This window comes from Varroa jacobsoni, unplaced genomic scaffold (genome assembly GCF_002532875.2).
Source record: "Varroa jacobsoni isolate VJ856 unplaced genomic scaffold, vjacob_1.0 scaffold_367, whole genome shotgun sequence".
NCBI lineage: Eukaryota > Metazoa > Arthropoda > Arachnida > Mesostigmata > Varroidae > Varroa > Varroa jacobsoni.
In genome coordinates, this window is record NW_019213269.1 from 604760 (window position 1) to 626667 (window position 21908).

A 21908-nucleotide genomic window follows, 5' to 3' on the forward strand; every position below is an offset into this window, starting at 1 on the left:
CTTACGGTAATGTAGCTGAACGAATGAATGTAAACAAGAAATCCATTTAGCGAATACCTTAACTCGCTTTGGGTTCTCAACGTTAATGGTCTGCCGTGGCTGCTGATAAGCGTAAACCTAAAAACACCCATTACATTGAATAGTATTTTTCGAAGCAGAAAGTAAAATTACCTGCGGAATTTAGATTTACAAGAGCATTTTGTGTATCGTAGACACCAAATCGCTGCTGTCACACTTTATTGATCGACTCAATGATGCACTCTCTAAAAAATGAACCATTTTATGTCAATAAGTCATCTTCGTAGTAATAAACGCACAACATACATCGCTTATGGAGGCGTCGCAAGGAAGCGAAACGATTATTTTACACGGACCCTGCTTGAACCTTTTTCAATAAAATTGATTATTTATTTGAACTATACCTGTCGTCATAACGAAACTACACCAATTTAACACTGTCGTTGATGCGCAGCTGTCAAGGAATCGAATTTGAAAAATGAACCATTCTCATTACTTTCTATAAATGATTCATCGTCGTGTCGAAAAGGTTTGTGCTTTGATGGTACCTGATTGTCTTTTCAGCTTTCGCGGGCTACCGTCTCACCCACTTTTCTTAGGGCTAGGCCCTCGATTGGGCTTCGGCTGTTACTTTTCGAAATTATCTTGGGCTCCCGTGCCCCCTCTCCACCCGTAGCTAGAACGGACGAAGCCCGTTCTAGCTACGGATGGAGAAAGCAACTGTCCAAAGTATCAGCGCCAGCCAACGAGCGCATTACTCCGCGCAGTTTTTGTATTTATCGAGTGTTATGTGGGTTCATCGGCGTTGTCTTCATTCGCCGTCGTATTTCACCAATTAGTTATGTAACGTTTCAATATGTTTGATGACGTTACGCATCTTGTGGCGACCCGGCGCTGTATCTAAGAAAAACGCTGTACACGCTTCGCTACTTCAATGCTATCGCTGCGAAAAGTTGTTCTTTTTTTGGCTTTTACACAACCGAAGAAACGCTTAGTTTCAGATAGTTAAGCGTTGCTGACCAAATGCAGCCGCGAAAAATAATTAGAACACTATTGTCCTGTACCAGGACAGCAGGTCCTCTTATAGTTTCGTTTTCTGGAGAATTACTGCTTTACCTGGCGACGATCATTTCTCTCGTCATAATCCTGTGCCATCAGAGTTAGAGGGACTCGCGCATTCTGTATAGCTAGATGGCTGTGTCATCTTAACGATAGTTACCTTCGGAAGACCGTAAACAGTCACAACAAAATTGGACGTTGCTTATTTAAATGGATTTTTCAGTTTGCGTTTTTTTACCGTAACTCGCTGTGAAGTAGGTATGGCTTCATTCGGCGGCGCTTCGGCATTTGTACCATCGCTGCTATGCTAGGAGGTTGTCATTATTATTATTATTCGACCACAAAAAGTTATCAGGGGTATTCATCGCCGTAACTGTAGTGTGAAACCGTCCGAAGGACGAAACGTTCAAGCGTTTTGGGGTTACACTTAATTTTTTTTCTTTTTTTTTGCTTCTTGTCATCCACGTTTCGGCAACAAATAGATCTGTAAAGGATAGTCGTTCTGAGTGCTTCACTCAAGAGCACGATCGAAAGGAGCGCTTCGGGGGTCGCTACTGAACTGTTCAGAAGCCAACGGCACACCTCTGTTCATATGATACTAATGATTTGTCTTTTTTTTTCTTATTTAAAGTCCGTATTTTTGGGTAAATTAATCTATGTCGTGGCGAACATTTCGACTGCCACTCGCAAACGTTGCGCTAATGTTCTTCTTGTATTGATGATAACAACAATAATATGTGTTTCATCAATCAAGCATTTTCAGATGTTCCAAATTGCGTTGGGATTACTTCAGCTATTTATATTCTATCAGCAGCATCCCGACGTATGTCTTTCTAACACTACACACGCGAATTACTGTGCATAGTGCGTGGGTATTTTCTTCATACTGCCGTCATTCCTACGATCAATTTTTTTCTACTTTGAATAGACCGAACAAGTCATAACGACAAGCGTGCCTACTCTTATACCTAATAATATCTTGTTATTGGCTTCGCCTCAACGCATTCGTGCTCTTCTCTGTTGTGAACTAGGTTGACCGAAAACCTAGGCTTCTACCCCCGGCAAAAGGAGCAGTTACCGCCTGTTGTCGATGCAGCAGCTGATCTAATACAATGGAAGAGAATACGCCGCGGTTCTGTTAGCTATCGAATTGGAACACGGATCTCGAGGACGAAATAGCACCGTGTGGCGCTGTGTGCGACTCGGCAGTGTGGGTCGTCAGTTCTCTTCAGCCCAGGTCGGATATATCACAGGCCGTGATTCTCGCATTAATGCGACAGACAGAGAGACAGATAGACAAACTGGCGAGGGAGAGTGAGCAAATGTGAGATGTTCGACAAAGGGACCAGCGGAGTGAAAGAGACCACTCGAACCTAAGCCACTCGACAAAACATACAATGATCGAACAACAACATTAGTACAACTCAGGGGGGGGGGGGAGTTGAGTACGCATCCATCGGTTAACAACAAGCGCTGTAGCAGCAGACAAGGAGGCAAAAAGAAAAGGGCTAAGCGGTACCGAAAGCATCTTCACGGGCGACAAGACGACCTGATATTAAATTTAATTGCATTAGCTTGACGATCGGGTTATACTCACTCGGATATCTAACCAAAATTTGTAAGGTTAAAAGTGAAAATGCTAGAGAACGCAGCATTCACATTCGAAAGCTGTTACGTTAGGCTAGCTGATATTGCAGGACACACAATGGTTGAGCGCACCAGGCCCCCACGAGAAGGCCAGAAACGATTTCACTTCCAAGTCGAAGCTAATTTTTAAGTCCGGCACGAAGGACCAAAACAGCTTGAATGCAATGCTTTAGAAAAAAGAAGATAGAAGGATGAAGTGTGGCAAGTGAGGGCCATGAGAGAAAAGGCCAATAGGTACGACTAGCTCAAGTTAACCTCGAGTGTAATAAAAAGGGGGATTGAAGTTCACAGTAGATGTTTTTGTTTCTGGCTACCTATAAATGCTAAGTTAAAGAAATCGGTATTTGGTTCATTTTGCGCCCGTACAGCTGTATGTTTGTGTTATTCTTTGCCCATACATGCGGGCGTCGCGGTACTTCGCTTCAGATCATTTTGCTTGGTGATGCTTTTCGACGTTCGATACAATGGCGGCTTTCTGTTTGCACGGAACAAATGTCGTATTTATTCGAATCTCTGTTTACTACGGAATATGATTACTAGTTATTACTTAGCTGTTCAGTATCAACAAGCCGATATAACAGCTACGCTCGTTTTTTTGCTTTCTTTATTTGAATCTCGGTGAATGTTAGCATGCTTAAGGTCATTTTGCTCCCTGCCTGCTTCTCTATATCCTCCAAGTGTCGGAATCAGAAAGCTCGCCCCTTTGCTTGTGGACAGTAGCGGCGGCAGCTACAACGGCTGTTTGACTTATTTAACGGTTAAGCGAGTTTACCGCGAAGAAATGACGGCAACACCCCCCCTCCCATTGACGTAGGCCTACTGGACCTAGGTCGAAGCGTGTAATCAAAGGGCTTCCGGTGCCGCCTTAACTTCGAGCGATCACAACAGTCGTACTCGTTGTTCACCGTTCCTGGTCCCGTAACACGCTAGTCTAGCCATACACAAGTAATTTTGACCATTCTATCTGTTATCCTGGTAAACACTGAGCTTCTACGGAGGATTAGTTTGCGCTCCTGTACGCCGGAAACGTGAATCTCTGATAAATGAAAGGAATCAGGTCCGGCGATGATGTTTGATAGCGTCCTTCTGCTAAGGCAGTTGAATTCGTTCTCGTGTTCTCTCGGCATCATCAACAGCAACAGCTGTAGTCGCTCAGATCCCCTTATCCAACTGTAATGGTGGATCTCGAATGGCGATATCAACAACAGCTTCAATGGAAAGGGTACTATCCATCCAGTTGGCCCTAGCAAACGATCCTGATCGCTGGATCAGTCCAATACTAAACATACAATGTATTCTTCGGGCAACAGCATCTATCCGTCCATTCATACGATAGGATGCCGTAGTTGAGGAAGCCGCTCGATGAGTTGTTGTTGTTGTTGCGGTTTTATTCTACCAATACCGGTACTGTAGTCCTAAGGTCCTGTTTGCTGTAGGTGCAGTCTGGCCTACCGACGATAGTGGTGATGGTGGCCGCAACAGCGTCGTTGGCGAAGAGAGCAACAACTATGATGAGCCCAAGTGGCTGTGCTGCTGCTTTGAGGATGCATCGCATAGCTCTCGCGAAATCACTCCCTCCAGTTTCAGGACAACAGCAGCCAGCTAACAGGCCTATAGTCGATAGGCAGCAGGCTGACATCAGGCTCGAGCAAACCCTATGCACATATAGGCACACACACATGCAAACACACCGCAGTGCTGCAGATAGCCATTCGCAAAAAGGCTGGATTGCGCGTCGGTCTACAAAACTCTGCTGGGTCTAACACAACCGTACGTGCAGATTTCCTCAGCAAGAAAAACTATTTATATGGCTAACAGAAGCAGTAAGCGCACAGAGATGAGACAGAGGACAGCTCGGGGCCACTGGCCTCTACATGGCGCTGGATGTACGCAACAGCACTTGTGAGTACATGTAGAAACGACTAGTTCGTTCATTCGCTTCTAACAAGCCTGCCAACCAACATCGCCTGATTGTGCTTCGTCGTCGTTCTGCGTGGAGAGTTGAAGCCAGGCGAAAACACTAAACATCGGAGATTTCGCATAAGACGTTCGTGCATTTCGTACTTTGTGTAAGAGATTAGCAGTGACTTCCTTGCACAGCAGTCTCGATTCTCTAGGTCGTGGGGATCGAAACTATAGTCCAAGAGTCTACGTTAAAGAAAGAAGACTCGCTAGGTTACTCTAGAAGGTTCTAGATATCCTAAAGATCTTACAGATCGCTGATTATGTGCTTAAAGCTATGCGCAAGGGTATGCTCGATGTGCAAGCGTATTACTAGTTCGACAGCTGCGAATGGCTATGCCACTACGGAGGTGCTAGTACTTACCGAGACAAAGGGAGTTGCGCACGTCATAAATACACTTCGGCGTGTATATGAAAGCTCCAGAAGGGTCCAGACAGATCGTACATAAAACCACATACAGATATCGCAGATTTAGCGGGTATCATCTCCCTCTAAAGAGTGCCTGTGTACTTAGAGTCTGTGTGTGCACCCTTGTCTGAACATACAATCTTCAATGGTGAGTACATTCCGACTTGGGAGTGAGGGGATAGTTAATTTTAAACATTAGGGGGCGCTGCCGTAGCGGCGGCGGCGGCGGCGGCGGCGGCGGCGGCAGCTATAAGCAATAACACAAGGACCTAACAAGATTGGCTGTGTAGATGGACAAATGTCCTTTATGGATATTTTCCTATGATGATTCGAACATTCGGACTAGTTTTTCGAATATGTTCGAAAGTCAAGGTGATTCAAAAAGCACTAAGGCAAAATGGAGAAGAATACTAAATACTGCTTATGCATATGTTACTTAGATGGTCTAGAGGTCCCACCATAGCCTGCTAGCTACGTACGGCTATCATTGGAATATACCGCAAATCAGTTATTTAAAAATATAGGTAACGCTCGGATTAGCGTCTTTAGAACTAATAAGCATTTACTGCAAGTAATAATCCGCAGCTAATATAATGGCCAGATACGTCATCTCAGAGGTACGTCAATGAATGGCTGCGTATATCAATGATAATCGTGATATGATGCTGACAATTTTCACGCATTTAAAATATAGCCAAGCTTTGCCATTATATATATATATATATATTATATGTTGTCCGTGTAATACATTTGCATTAGATGAGTAGAACAGTCGGGTCGACTACAGTAAATTTCCAGGAACGACTTTTCTTTTCGAAGATCTCATCTTTCTAAATCGCGACACTGTGTGTGGATAACTTCAAAACTATTTTTCATTTTCTTGTTAAAAAAGGTAGCTTTATTTTTGTTTATTTTTTTTTCTTTGCTAATGTTGGCCCATAGTTAGCTTAATGTTAATTCTTTATATTAAAGGCCTGCATAGAATTTAATACGAACGTGTTGGCAACAACTATACACCTCACAGACCCGTTACTTGTGACGTTTGAGTAAAGCGGTTTCAATATAAAGGTAGACTTTCTATTCAAGTGCAGCAATCTCCCGCTGTATCGCCGCGCCGTCATTGCCACCGCCGTGAAAGTGGGCAACTCAGTATTGCTGGGCTGTTTGGCTTTCGTTACCTACACCTCGTCCCCTGCACGAACAATTTTTCCTTATTCCGAAGACGCAGAAATTGTTCACGCAAAAACAGGATTAAGAAATAATTCCCCGCGACTCAGAATCATTTTGCATCAAAATATTCCAACGATCGTAAGGGTACAAATCAATTGGAGGAGAGAAACATACTCATCTACGATCGTATGATTTGCTGTCCATTCATACGTTGTATTTCTAATAAAACAGATGTACACGGAGTGGTTTTTAGGCGGCCATTCGACGTAGCTGGCGTTTCTTACGACAACAACAGCAGACAAGGTTCGATTGGACTGATATCTTCTTTATGATCGTTGTTGTGTGTTGAATTCTCGAAAAAAAATAGCAGACACGGCCGTTCAATGAGCAGCTCCGTCGTCTGTCCAGCCGCCGATCGAGAAATCCACGTTAGCTGTCCAATCGGCCACCGCAAAGGACGAACGAAGAGCAACAACACGACTCTCAACTTCACTCTGTGACCCCTGTGGCTACTTATTGCTGTCAACCGCCGTGACAGTAACCAGGCCGCATCCGGGTACGTGTCCAGGATAAAGAGGCAACGGGCGGCCGGCCGGCTTGTATGGGGGATGGTGCACTAGGCGGCATTTTTCGCCAGTATCGTTTCTTCGCGCTGCTGCTGTAACGGTGGCTCACTGTCGCTTTGTTTCTTGTCGTTTGTTCGCGCGTATGTACCGATATACGGCATGCACGGGCAAACAAGACGTATGCAGCAACCCGGTGACACCAAATGCAGTGCGTCTGTTGCTAACAAGGCACAGCGCACCTTAGGACGCATGCGGGCGGCCAAGTAAGCGGGCGGCCAAGTAAGACCGGCCGGACGGATAGTTAGCCGGACAACTCGGGTCAGGCAAGGCACGACCGAGAAGTCGTCTCGGGTTAAAGCGAGTGTTTATTTCAGAGAAGCCAACAAGCACAGTAATAGCAATGAACATATATATATACATATGTGTATATGCATATATATATGTGTGTGTATATATATATGTCAAGCCGCGACCCGCCAACTCGTTCATAGAGCGGTCTCATGTTGTCTCAGGCAAATGGACATAAACATAGCGGTCAAACTACAATAGACACTATGCAATAAGGCGACATTTTATTACAAATCGTGCTATACAAAATTGTGAATAGGCAAAAAATTGAAAGGTATAGCATCACGTTCGGCTGATGTTCGATTTTATTATCCCTACCATACCGCGCAGTCGAACAGTAGAGGATTTTGTCAACGAGACTGCACCTGAACCCGAGTTGTAAGGTCATATGTCAGTGGTCACGTGATGCCCTTTGATGTGGTTAGGTTTTTCTTGTTTATCTATTGAAATTGAGCGCCGTGAAGGAGTGTGACAGATTAAACGAGACAATTCGTCGGTCTCAGAATGACATGACAGGAATGTCCATCAATAACTAAATCTTACCAACCGCTACAATAAAAGAGAACGAGGAAGAAAAAGTGGCAAAAATCAATTTCCTCTGTTATATTATCTGCCGTGGGCTTACGTAGTTTTCCTTGTAAATGTTAACAGTTCTCTCGATACAAGCATTGGCCTTTCCTTACGTCACAAACGCGGCGGAAGATCAGTTAACTAAAACACTTTTGTAAAATGTATACATACATACATACATACATACATACATACATACATATATATGATAGTAGAAACAGTGAAAGTGCTGATGGCTGTTCGTTTTCCGGCTGCTGGGAAGGTCGACTTGTCATGCAGGCCGACACGGTTATGCCGCCATTACCGCACTTTCCCGCATAGTAGTCCTTGACTATCAAATATCAACAAGCAGCAGAACACACCGCGCACGACAATAATTGTAATAATAATAGATAGATATATCGCATCTCAGTCTCTCTCTCTGCGCCATTCCAGCTGAGCGACTAGTGTTTCAGTCAGATTGTAAAGTCATCCAGCATTAGGTAACCCTCGTCGAAATCAGCCAACAGAGCGGTCGATCATCAGTTGTGAGTGGCGTGCGTGTGCAATAAGAGCAGCTCGTCAGGGAAGTGAGCGTCCCACCGGGGACGAACAGAACTTCCGCTGCTACCGTCTGCTAAACGCTTTGGAAAGCTTGGAGAAACAGCGAAAACAAAGAACGAGTTCAGTCAGACAGGCAGCGGGGACGTGTGATATCGACAGCCGCACTGTCTGAAACCAAACCAGTACCCTGCTTCGTCGTTCAGCCAGTTGCCATATCTAGTCACCAATATCGACAATGTAATTGTAGCTGCCCGCCGCATGCGGTTATGGTCTGAATAGCGAGTCTCCCTACGTAGCAGTATGAAAATACACGCGTACGCACGCACGCACGCACGCACGCACGCACGCACATGCTGCAGTCCAGTTGTCCGCGGCCAGATAGGGTGAGCTAGAAGTCAGTCGCTGTCTGACTATGTTAGGCGTGCAAATGTTTGTTGCTTAGCTCGGAAAGTTAGCAGCGGTGGTGATTTAATGGAGCTGGTATCGGATTTCGTCTGAAGCAGGCAACAGCCAAGGGGACGACGGGGGTGTGGGGAGCGGGCACGGAGGACTACGTACCACTTGGCGGACCAGCTGGCGTAGCCAAATGCAACAGTGGCAGTGTCGACGCTAATAGTTGGCCGTAGCCTATTCGAGAGGACTCGAGACAGGCGCCGATGGCAGCAGCCGGGAAAGAAAACAGAACGCTGCTAGTTGGTCGATAGCAGGTAGTAATCGAACGAAAGAATCGTCGGTAGCTCGTCTTGATGCGAGTGATGCCCGTGGCGGCAGTAGCGCTAACAGACTGAACTCGTTGTTGTTGTTATTGTCGCAAGTAATTTAAGATCATTCGTAGGCGTGCTACATTAGGACGTGCGCTCCTCCTTATACAAACAATAGAAGGTCGCTAGCGAGAGAAATATATCAAACAGTCAAGTCCCATTCTCGTTTAGCCCTGTCGTATCGACAAAGAGCTATTTCAGCAAGATTTCACAGCCTCTAACACCTCCGCCAACTTTTTCCACTCAGATCGCAGTATTAATGATGGAGAAATGTGCATATACGTACACCGTCCTCTAGAATGGCATTGATCATAGTCTCGTATGACATTATGGCTTAACTTCGAGATAGTGTAAAATCAAATTCCCTAATAATCACATGATCCATGCTCTCTGTGCCAAAGTGTGTAGCAGTCACGAAGGAAGTTGCGACTGAGTAACTTGGTCAACCTGGCTAGGACATGTCCACAGATATTGACGCTATTCTGATTACCTGTAGGAATCTAAAGAAAAATGCTCAAGACAAATATAGTTGAATCGGATTCAATATCATTAAGGCTCCTAAGTGGGAAATGATTACACTTGATGCTTGTAAAAGCTTGGGGCTACTGGAGTCCCTGCAACAGTTTGTCGAATTCCTTTATTATAAACGGTTTGCTAATGCGCTCTGGGGTCTGTGGGAAACTCCAGATGGAACGTTCAAGCACTTGCACGACTGAAGAAATTGCGATACAACAGCAGCCCTTCATTGCTGGGCATGGCCATAACAATCTCCCTTAGGCATTCACCCGTCTTTTTATGTCTAAACCTAACACCTGCTGTCGATGTAGCCCTGTTAAAGATAATATAAACTCGTGCGTTTGGCGATATTTTCCAGGTAATATCGCTGTACGATACGAGCAGTTATCCTCCCCGAAAAAGGGAAAACCTACACAACTGGTATTCGTACCAGCGTGGAGATTATTACCATCATTTTTGGCATTATCTATTAAAATAAAACGAGCAGGCCATAATGGTTCCTATTTGAACGCGGAGACTTGGGCGAAATGAAAACTTGAGAATATCTATGAAAAATATATTAAAAGAAAGAACCCTAGAAAACGTTTATCGTGATCCTAATGTTCTTGCATCGCTCATTCACTACTAGAAAATTGAAGGAAATACTCAATTTTTGTCCAGTCTAGGTGCACTGTGTTCGACCAACAAAAGAGTCCAGATATTTCCTGATAAAATTTCCTAATAATATTATCTCATCTTACGTTTCTTCCTTAAACAAACAGACGAGCAAACGCGGGTTGAGTGTTGGAAAATGAACAAAATCGCTGGTGAATACTTTATGCTAAAAAGTTCTCCTGTATGTTTCGTGTTTGACCACTCAACTTGACGTAGAATCGTCGTTTGTTCGCCCTGTTCTTCTTGAAATCGAAAAATAACGCCATACAACACAGCGTGCTGTAACATAGGAATTTGGAAGACGCGTCTATTTTTCGTGACACTTTACTCATAACAGTGATAACAAACATCACCGCGTCTGTTCATAGCTGGTCGGGTCACGCCGCCAGCCGGGTCACGGAACTTGTGGCCTCCCACAATATGGTGGTACCACATTCAGAGTTGTGCGAAAAAAAACAGGGCATTTCGAAGAATTCGAACTTGCTGCCGTCGCCTCCGCCACCACTGGAGATGAGGAGCCATCCAGTTTCGGTCGGTGGCTGGCCGCTAAGTAGCCAACACCGTGCCGAGAGTGAGTCAGAGTGAGCCAACAGAAATCAAGATATCTATCTACATATATTTTATACATATAGTATATACATATATGGACAGGATAGCAGGGGTTATATATTGACTGTACGTATATGAGATAGTAGCGTGGATTGTGGAGGAGTTGTGGAAAAAAGTAGGAAGAAAGCGGGACGAGGAACAAGAAGCCAGTGGAAGCAAGGGCAATAGTGACGGTACCAGCTTACCGTCGGCGGTGTGGCTAGCATATACGACAGCCGACGTAGTACACGAGGCCAAGTGGGATGGACCTGCATGACCATTTTTGACGGCGGCAAGAAAAAAATCGTTATCATCATCTGCGTCAAGCACAATGGAACGAGAGCGCCAACAACCGTTCCGACTATTACGATGATATATCTATCCGCCTTCCCAGGCGTATTGGGCTGTCATAGTTAGGTGAAACCTGAAGTCGACCGACGGTAAAGCGAAACCTAACACGCCGTTGGAATGCGCGGCGGAACGTGCTTCGAACGTGATCTCATATATATATATATATAAATCTCTCTCTTTCTCTATCTATATATATACATATACATAGAGAGAGAGTGAGAGGGGGGGAGGGAGAAAGAGAAAAATAAGGCGAATTAGTGAGTCAAGCCAACTGAGAGCTGTCGGCTGAGCTGCCAGGTTGGCGGCAGTGGCAGCAGGAGCGTCGCCGGCGACGTCGGCAGCGTCGTTATTCTGCCGCTGTTGTTACGGTAAACGCAAGAGACGCCAAGATGACTGGAGCCCAGCGAGTGAATAGCATGCAAGATGGTCTCAGCCCCTGAGCATGGAAATTTACACGGTGCACTGACACGCCTGCGTACTCAGACGAAGCCGATCCAAACTGTACAAGAGTATAAGGCCAAGAGTTAGCAGGTAGACACGTTCATTCTATCGAGCCTAACTAAGGCTTTCGTCAGCACAGACCACCGCTGGGACAATTGAGGTAAATAATAACACGACGCAAACGTACACAAACATTGAAGAATCGTCATCAAATAATAACATTATTTATAGGAAGAGGAAATTACACAAGCTCGAAACCTGGTGTTGTGTTAGAGACACCTACTCGTTCTACAAGTCAAGAGTTATGTGAATCCGACATACCTCTACGCGATTTAAGCGGTATATACAATGAGCCTTAGCTATTTATGATATTATCATTTACATCTTGCTGAGGACGAACTTAAACATCAACCTCGCCTGAGTGGCGCGAAGATCAAGAACACAGAACAGTCTGTCACTAACACGAAACTAAACAGCAAACAAACTTCAGAAAAATCAGAAAATTTTTCTGTTGTCACCTGCTGTGCTTTCATTCCGCTCAGCTGTGAAGTCAAGAATGGCCACCATAAGAGTTTTCCGCCATAGAATGTTGTGCTGTTTCAGTATTGGCACCGTATAGCGTGGCAGCAGGGATAAGAATTTGTATATATTCAATTTGTGGCTGTGTGATTCTGGTAAGCAGTCGTATAAAGTTTGTGCTTACAAGTCTGGCTCTGGCCTCCGCGGCGAGGTGGTGTACCCCGAGTCTGAACTATATGAAAACCACTTCCCTTTTATTTGCTCTAAGACTGTTCATGAATCTTTCGTCGTCTCCCTCCACAGGAAAGGTGTGATCAGTGGGTGTCTGACTATGGGCTTACAGCAGCATACGCACACTATATATACCGTAGGCGCAACATATGTTCCGCGAGCGCGTGTTCTCTACGTTCGAGAAATCCTCCGTAGACGTGGCAGCTCTTAAGCGATTATTACTAGAATTCTACAAACATATATTATCTATAAAAGTAGCGACTTAATAAACCGCTATTGCTCGGTGGGTTAGTGTACTGGCTACCATTCGAATGTTTCGACTGGTTAAGGAGCTCTTAACGTAAATATTACTCCCACCGTTCGTCATGGTTATTGTGTTATTATGGGGGCGCAAGAGCAATTTCGTTGTGGGGGACAGAAGTATATTTTGTTGTTGTTGCTGTATCGTTTACTCAGCGTGAGGTGTAAAAGCGTTGGCAAAGGCTACGAGTCGCAGTCACTGTTGTGGTTACTACCAATGGTCAACTGCCCCAAGAACGAACACTGTATCATAGATCTATTACGATCTCATTCGTCCGTATTACTTTTGCTCTTGCCTCGTTGGTTGACGTTACACTCCGCGTCCCACGCTTGATCATGCAGACGACAGAGTCCCGCTCTATATAGTTGATGAAAGCCTAGGATCAAAGCTGAAGGTACCTTTATCTCCTGATGCTATCGTCACATACTTCTTCCGCTGGCATAACACAGATTAGTGCGTTAGGTACGATGGCCTTTGCGCTTTTGGTTCTGAACGGAGGCGTTACATCTTCAGTGTCTTTTTTTTCCCTATAAAGAGTCAATGCGCTGCTGTTGCCACTGCCGCAACTCCTTCTACATCTTCTGGCTGTTGTTGTTCTCTAATTTGTCTTTTCACTCAATGTTCCTGGCTTTCGCGCCTCCCGTTCGTATTTTCTACCTTTTTAGTACTGGCACCCTTTTCCTGTTCTTCCTATGTTCGCCATCGTATAACGACGGTGCTGCATATAGCTATGCTCAAGTGTATGTAGCTCTATTTTGTCAATCGATTCTATTTTTCTTCTCCTCGGTCGGATTGCGGGGTGTCTTAGACCGGTGCGGTAACAGCCACTACAAGCGGCGCCGTAAGCAGCTGCGTTAACGTTGCGTGCCATTAACAGAAAGCGAGCGAGATACACCGTCATCACTATGATCGGCTTGGCTATGAACATCGCGGCGTGGCTGTCTCGTTTCTCATTGGCGTGCGGTGTTTAGAAAATACTGACGGATTGACTGCTTTGGTAGTCGACGTAGTAGCGACAACAATAATAAAAAGTGGCAGCCGCGGGAGTTAGACGAACAGATACGGACATCCCTAGCTGTTCAACAAGAAGGCCGGGTATCGACAAAACAATTGCATCAGCAGGAGTGAAAACAGCTTTTAGAAGAAACCATACGTGGATACACATATACAATATATCAATCTATGATATGTTTAGCGGTGGGCTTACTCGCAGACGGACGACCAAGCAGACGTTCATAAATACACACACATTAAATACAGTCACTCATTTGAGGATACTAGCAGAACATGTAACACTGCTACTTACTTCTATGGGGAGTCTGGGGTAGGGTATATTCTATGGGGTGTTCACAAACGAGTGAAACCATCCACAGCAGGGACGCCATCCGACACACATCTATGGAACGTAAATCGAAAGCTTAGATATACAAGCAGATACAAACGTACATCACCGAGCATGTCAGCATGAAATTAAGGCTAATCCCGAAAAGAGTCAAATACACAGTTGAGAAATACGGATCGAACACTACTCCGCATGGTATCACTCCGCAATTAACAATAAATTAAAGCAAGCAGCAGGCCAAAAGGCGCAAATAGGTCATCAACCCTTTTTGTGCTTACAGTATATATATATGCACAACAGCGCAAACAGGTACACTGCGGCTTTCAGTGACGTCGCTCAATAGACAGTTACCGGTCAGCAGCATTAGCGCTATGGAGGAACTGGAGTATACACGTGATTCCTCAATACTCGATTCGCCTATTTGAACTAACAGTGAAGAGCTATTGCTACTTCTGTTGCTGATAACCTTTATAGTTCAATTGCTTAGTTGTTTCATCGGACACAGAGAAGAGCCGGCTCAATCACTGAAGGAATTTCATGATTGTCCACCGCACGCTGGTAGATGGCCTGATGCTGTTACTTTTTCTACTGTTTGAGATCAGTAGCCACTGGCTACCGATCAACCAACACATCGTCGAAGTGATCAGGTGAACGACGATACAGCTGTGTCGTTCCTTGCGCCATCGCGGGGATCGTCGACGTTGTTGCATACCAACTTCAGCAGCAGCAGCAGCAGCAGCGATAGTGGCGATACAATCTGCCACCCGTTACTTGGTCAGCCGTAACGGTAGCGGCAGAGGCGATAAGTACGCTCACTCTTCGCGTTCGTGCAAAATAAAGGAGTTCTCTTGACAGAAAAATTTGGGCTGGGTTGGGTTCGTTCGTCATCGTTGTTGTTGATGATGGGGTACCGCATTGTCGGTTGTTTCGGAGGTGCATCCGTAAACCGGCGGACGTACACTCGATATTGTGGCATAATAACAAATTTCTCCGTGTGTGCATGTTTCTAAGAGTATGTGTAAGCATTTGAGCGGTATGCGTGCAGGGCTGTATATAATCACACGATATCAAGAATAGGATCACCTACCGAGGCTGAGCCTCGATTAACGAGCCTTGTTCGGTCCGATCATCAACAAGCAACAAACGGCCGCATTTAAGGCGGATGAGACGAGTCAGAGAAATGTTGAAGGCAACGACATGATTTTCACACGGTCCGACCTAATGGTACACGAGGACTTATGCAATGCGAGATGGTATATGCAAACTATAAACGGAGGTATATGTATTGTTCGAAAGTCTTGACAATATAAAGAGCTGTTTTGTACGTATTTCGCCCTTGAACTCTTATGATCTAGACCTGGCTACATGTGAAATTAACTCTGTATTCTGTACCTAATCTTGCGCCTGATGCACACGGATTGGCGCATGTTGACCTGTTGTAGCTTTGATTTGTGCGTATCTCAAAAGACGGCAGACTGAATTGCCAGTTCAGACAACAAGAAGATCAACTTGTCAAATACAATCCACAGAAAGCCTCGAACAAACGGCAATTGTTTCTAGTTTTAATACCAAAGGCAACATGTCGGCCAAGAATAATTTGCGGGTCGAAACTATTTTACTAGAGATAACCTATTTTGGGTGCCAAACAATCACACGATTCTTTGTATTCAGAAAATCTCACCGTCGAATCCCTGGTATCGTCGGCTATCGAAGGCTATGATTGCCATTGTCGCATTTTTTCGCTTGACCGTAAAATGATCAAAATTAATTTGAAAGCTCCTTTACCAAAAGGCGTACGATTTAGTTTTTTTCCGGTTGCAAACATAGCGATATTTGTGAGAAAACAGATGCCAACAGTCATTAACGCTTGACTATATTCTCCCCTAGTATAAATTTGTCCTATCTCTGTTTGTCCTATAATCTGTCTACATATCTGAATAGGCTGTTATTTCCATGGCGAGAATAGGCGTCCGCAAGACACAAATTGTCTAGCGTTTTATAGATACTCGGACACTTGAGTAAATATGAAGTGGCTACTGCTCAGGAGACCCTAGTACGTAGATGCTATGATTCGCAAAATCACATGGACAGTCACAGGCGAAATTGGTACAGACTTGAGGCTATCGACGGAACACTTGATATAAGCCATTTATTCAAGACCATCCCAACTAGACTATCCTTTGTACTAGACTAGATAAACAAATATCGGCGTTCGAAGCGATGCCCGGCAATACTCTCTTAAAATATTTTCAAATAGTAAAAGAAAGTGCTTCGATTTTGTAGTGTGTGTAGTATACAGAGAGAAACAGACGTATCACGCCCATATCTCGGCCAGCTCTCGACGTGATCCTGCTTGATCATAGTTACTCTCTACGGAACAAGTTCTGTTTGACCGATTCGAGTCTGGATATTCATGCGTTTTAAAAATGCCTCTACGTGGCATTCGTATGAAATTGTGCGGAGTTTTTATAAGACGTGCATGTCATGACGGAGGGCAAGAAGTCTTTCACATGTGTCTCGCGATACTGTCTGATGCTTTATGCAAAAGCACGCCATACGAAACACGACTATAACATGATTCTTGGCCCCAGGCAATGATTTTGGATTGACAAAATACGTTTGTTTCCGATTCAAAGGTGTCTGTACGCATAAAATCTTCATTGACCCATAAACGTTGCCCACTGATAGGTAAGCTTTAGTCGCTGAATAAGTTCGTAAAAAACCGATCTTTAGGTTGCCGCATACGAATAATATTCGATGAATAATAAACCGACATTTAATATTAGTGCGTTTAATAATGTATAGCATCCTGCTATCGCTAGTTCTGTCTGTCTCTACCTTACTCCCGTACTCGGTAAATGGAGACAATACGATATGATATTCCATTAAGTACGAATTTCTCGGGCGTTGGTTGTGCCTAGCTATAGCTTATACAACTATATGGATACAGTAAATGATTAATTGATCTATAGCAAACAATTGGCGTTGTACGTACCCGTCCTTGCTCTCTGCCGCGCGATCCCGTTGGCGGCGATTCTTAAACCAGTTCGACACTTGCGTTGTCGTTAAGCCGGTGGCTTCGGCGAGTTCACGTTTTTCGCGAGGTGATGGATACGGATTATGCGCGTACCATTCGCGCAACGTCGTTCTGGACTTTTCCTTAAAGCAGTACGACGTCTCATCGCCGTCCCAGATAGTGCGAGGAAGGGGAAACTTCCTACGAATTCGGTATCTCCCTACGGCGCCAAGCTGCCGTCCGCGTAAGCGTTCCGCCTCAATATAGTGCGCTTTCAACCAAAGCGCCTGAAGTTTCGGATGAGCCGCTGGAGCGAACGAATGCGATTCGAGAATTTTGTAGAGCTCCTTAAAGTTGCCCCGATGAAACGCGACGAGCGCCTTGCCCTTCAATACCGACTCGTTCTTTTGTAGGCTTTCGCATGTTGGTAGTGACCAGAGAAACCGCGCGAGCCTCTCGACGTCACCGGACTGTTGTAGCACTTCGCAGACGCAGGCCACTTGCTCCTGCGTAAAGCCGAACGATGGCAGGACTGGCGCCGGTGCAAGGGTGAGATTTCCCGTCAATGCCGACTGGCTTAAATCCGTTGGCGGTGTACTGGTCATGATCACAGTCAAGCTAGCAGCGCCTAATGCTGTGGCCAGCTGAGCCGGCGATAGCCAAGGGTTGCTGGGTTGTTGTTGTTCGTTTAACTGGGCTAGGCTAAGTTAGGTTAGATTTACTTTAGAATCACCTCACCGAGTCGGGGCTGCTGGCAGCAGCAGGATCCTCGTGGATCGGCGGCCTACCGACCGGCCGGCAGGCAGGCAGGCAGGCAGGCAACAAGCCACCGCCCGCGAAAGAGAGGACTTGTGTTCTGAGATTGGGTGCACCGATAAGGATCACTGAGGAAAACAAGGAAATAGAACGAGGCCGATGTTGAGCGAGCACAAGATCTGCTATCTAGAGCTGGCTGCTAGTCTTCCCAGCAAACTCGTTGCTGTACCCCCCGAAACGCGCGCACCATAAGCACAATCATACATACACACAGCAACCACTACACGGTCACTGCTAGCACGAGTATACACAGATAGGCAGACAGAACGAGCGAATCACCGATGTACGGACAATAAGGCTACTTCAGCTAACACGGATTCTCGATGAAATTCTCACCAGACGCTTTGGACCCCGCTAGACGATTAATCGACTGCCAGGTTACGACACATGCTCACACCCACGTTATAAGTAAACAACTTCACTTGCTGCCGTTCGAGCTACGTCTACGCTGTTAGTATCAATGATTTTGTTGCGACTGCTCCTTTATACTGGTTTGTTGTTAAGGTAGAACTCGAGCAACGGTTACGATTCTTTGGCTTCGAGGGACACGTACATAGAATAGGGCTTTACATACAGATCCATACAGTGGCAGATAAGCAGACTCAGTGAGAAGAATTCTGCGCGCATCCAAACGGACCGATAACGCTGACAATTGTGAGCTGCTAACGGTGGTTTCGTCGCCGTCGACCGCACCGAAATTTATGGAGGCAACATCCTGTGTTCTACTGAATACCCTCATAGAGACACTTGGAAACAAGCTGTCGACATCAATCGTCGATGCGCGAGCACTGAATAATACTGGACAGCGGTTCAGCAGAACTACGCCCGCTGAAGCCAATGCTCGCGTCGATCTTCAATCGATTCGATAACTTGGACGTCAAGCTGTTTCTGTCAGATCTTCACTGCAGAACACTGTACGTCTCTATCTCTGATTAGCTTTGAAACTGCGGCGATAGGTGACCTCGCCGATAGTACACAGGCCACAAGTAGATTACAATGCTGGGTCGTTGAGTTGTTCATCAATAGCTGTCGTTGCAGCTGTCGTACGTACCAGATATTGTTGCGGTATTATTTCTTGGGATTCTTATTGTTAATATAAGGAATCAATTAGTCTCCGAAAAAACGGCCTTTCCCTGATGTCCAGGTTTAGCAAGCTAGGACAAGCTAGGCCAGTTGCAGAACTTTCGCGGAGGAGTAATCCAACACGACGTGAAACCAAACACCACTGTACACAACTAAACGATGCACTGTCCTTCTACTGTTCGCTGGGCTTGAAGCACTCCGCCACTTGGCCTGGGCGGTACTTTTGGCCAGGCGGAGCCTCCTCCGTTGAGGCGGAGCGGGCGGCGCTGCGATCGTCCCGGGCTGGGCGAGCTGCTTCGTCGCTCTGCTCGCGGCAGCAGCGGGCAACCGCGAGGAGCATAGCGTCGCCGCGGCCGCCGCGGCTACTCCCAGAGCCACCACTAGCCGATGCGACCCAGTGCCACCCGTTGGTTGGTACCGGTTCGGTGAGTGTTGGCTTGTGGCCCAGGCTGATGTGGCTCCCAGTGTCGTCGTTGCTGTCGCTCTGGCGTCGCTGTCGCTCCAGCTGCGATGCAGCGCCAAAGTAGCTATGGCTGCAGCGGCAGCAGGTCGTCGTCTCGTATGATTATGTTGTGCGACTGAACTCAGTAACTCAAGTCCACTGTCCTGGCTGGCGGCGGAAGCGTTCAGCAGCGCTTGCGTCGCTGGCAGACCTATGACATATAGTTAGCTCCAGTGGACACCGCGGTGACGCCGGCTGAGACCAACAATCGCCGTCGCGCTTAGGCGGACAGCAACGTCGTTTCATTGACTGGCAATAGCGGTCGGTTGCGACGCTAGCTCCTCAACAGGAAGGCGCTGGCAGAACAACGTTGCAAGGGTGTCGCCTTAAGACGACAACGGCTGGTAAAGCCGCCGCCGCCGCCGCCGTCGGTTCGTGTGCGCGCTCTACGGTCATGCGACAAATGGGAAGGTGGAAAGGAACTAAAACGGTCCGCCACCGCGGCCCTCGTGCCCTGAGGCGGCTAAACAGACCGATGGACTGCGACGGACTCGGCCGACCGGGACGTCTTGTAGTGCCAGTGCAGCTGTCCGGTTTCCGGGAAGACGAACCCAGCTGGCCTGCTACGCGGAGCTCAATGCTTTTCGACGTTCGATTGTCCCGGCAGTTAACATTCGTTTACTCAGACTATTAGCTGTCCATTTGAGTCCAAGCAGACCAACGGCAAGTTTATAGATTGCTTAACTTCGACGAATGGTTGGGTAGGCAAGCATCGCATGTCTACCGCAGACACACCCTGCCTGTCTAGCGTACCATTGCTCAAGTGAAACCAACGATCGGACAGCAGCCACGAGAAAAGACGTGTCGGCATTTGCGGTAGTCGCTGCAGTAGGCGAAGGGTCTCAGGTCTGAAGCAGTGCTTAAGAGCAGTGAACGACGCACAATTCAAAGCGTTATTTCCAAGTCGAATACCGTTAGGGAAACTAAGATGCGCGAGCCGAATTCGATGGTGGACACAGCACCGCTCGCTGCTAGAGAGTAATTGAAGAAATTGGTAATCTACCCGGGTGATGGCGAGTCGTCATAACCACAGTCGCTAAAAAGAAATACAACATAAAATCTTACTAACCTGTAGGGTCACGGGGACGAGCGGAAAAAAGACCTGATAAGAAATGAAGCCACCGCTGCTGCTGCGATAGCATCAGAGAGAAGGAGGAAGACAGTTAAGCAAACAGGCAAACGGGACTATCAGAGATGATTATGCCTAGAGCAAGTGTTATTGCCATCTTTAAAAAAAAGGCTCCTCGCAAGTCTTACCTGTTTGAGCTTCTGCGACTACTCTGACGGGCTCCTATTTTCTATGAAGAACACTCACACGAAGTCCTGACACCTCGATAATTGTTTTTTAATACTCATATCTAGTGTTTTTCTATTAAAGAGAGATCTGCAGCCATTCTTTCTTCGCTATGGCTTGTTGCCACTCTTGAATTCTGCCAGTTTAGATTAGAGCCATCACGGATGTGCCCTACCAGGTAAATGCTCAAGCTGATTAGACGCCAGGCTAAAAGATAGTTGTGGAAAAAACGTTGCATATTTACTTCACGTCGGCCTTCGAAGCATAGGTCAGTCACTCTCTCGGCCAGAATACTCAATTCAACGTTTTGCTAGCTGAGCTGACGGGGCCCAAATGTTAGTTGAAATAAGACTAGCGATCAGTTTAATGGGTAGCCTGATATCTAACACGAACTGTAAACACGACATGAATTCGGAATCAAAATCGTGACTCAGGCCGTCTGTCCTACCGCGAGATAATCCTAATAATATATAAGAAAATGACTGATATTACCAAAAATTGCGTGGACGATACGTACAGCGTAACGATTACGTTGCTAACACAGTCTAAACGGCCTAATGCTTTTCGTATGGCGAAGCAAGCCCATAAAAATATTCTCCCATCCTTTTGCAACTAATTGAACTAAGCGTTTGATAGCATAAGATCATTTTAGGCAAGATACCTTGTGACATTGACGTCAGCTATTTAGCTCAGTAAGATTTTTAAAGGAAAAGGTAGCTTCTATCTATATTTTGTGAGCGGTTTCTCGACCATTCATAGTAAACGCGGCTTCTAGACAGAAAAACTATCTAATGTTTGGCTTCCCTGTGTACAAGCGATCCGTGCATTTTCCATCCTCAAAGCATCGTTAGCCCTAACTCAGTTCCTTTTGGAACTAATCGATCGTTAGGATCCGATTTCTGCAAAAAGATAGTATATCCACCCGCGCGCAAATAGTCCTTCTGCAAACCTTTGCTTTTCAGTGCTTTGATGAACAATGACGTATGAATGATAAAAACGTACGACGATGCCAGAATGGACGGAAATGATTTCGTCCATTTTTTAATCTTTGACGTGTGAGCATTCTATTGTTTTAAAATTTAGCTTGCCTTTTCCGCTACCGTGTGTTCATATTTTGCCGCCGTACCAAATTGTCCTTCGCAGCGGCCGCTAAAATACATAAATATATATAGCTTGGACAACAACGAAGATTATGTAAAGG

At 45.9% G+C, this 21908-nt stretch overlaps 1 protein-coding gene across 3 annotated transcripts in view; it reads right to left on the reverse strand.

The window, feature by feature from the left end:
* Positions 1 to 19043, reverse strand: part of LOC111259773 (homeobox protein six1b) — a 45068-nt gene extending 26025 nt beyond the window's left edge. For all 3 annotated transcript variants that reach the window (XM_022831987.2, XM_022831986.2, XM_086968022.1), the window contains exon 1: positions 16992 to 19043. In XM_022831987.2, the coding sequence (XP_022687722.1) occupies positions 16992 to 17617 (626 nt within the window). In that variant the 5' untranslated portion in view covers positions 17618 to 19043. The remainder of the gene's footprint in view (positions 1 to 16991) is intronic.
* Positions 19044 to 21908: the final 2865 nt, after the last annotated feature.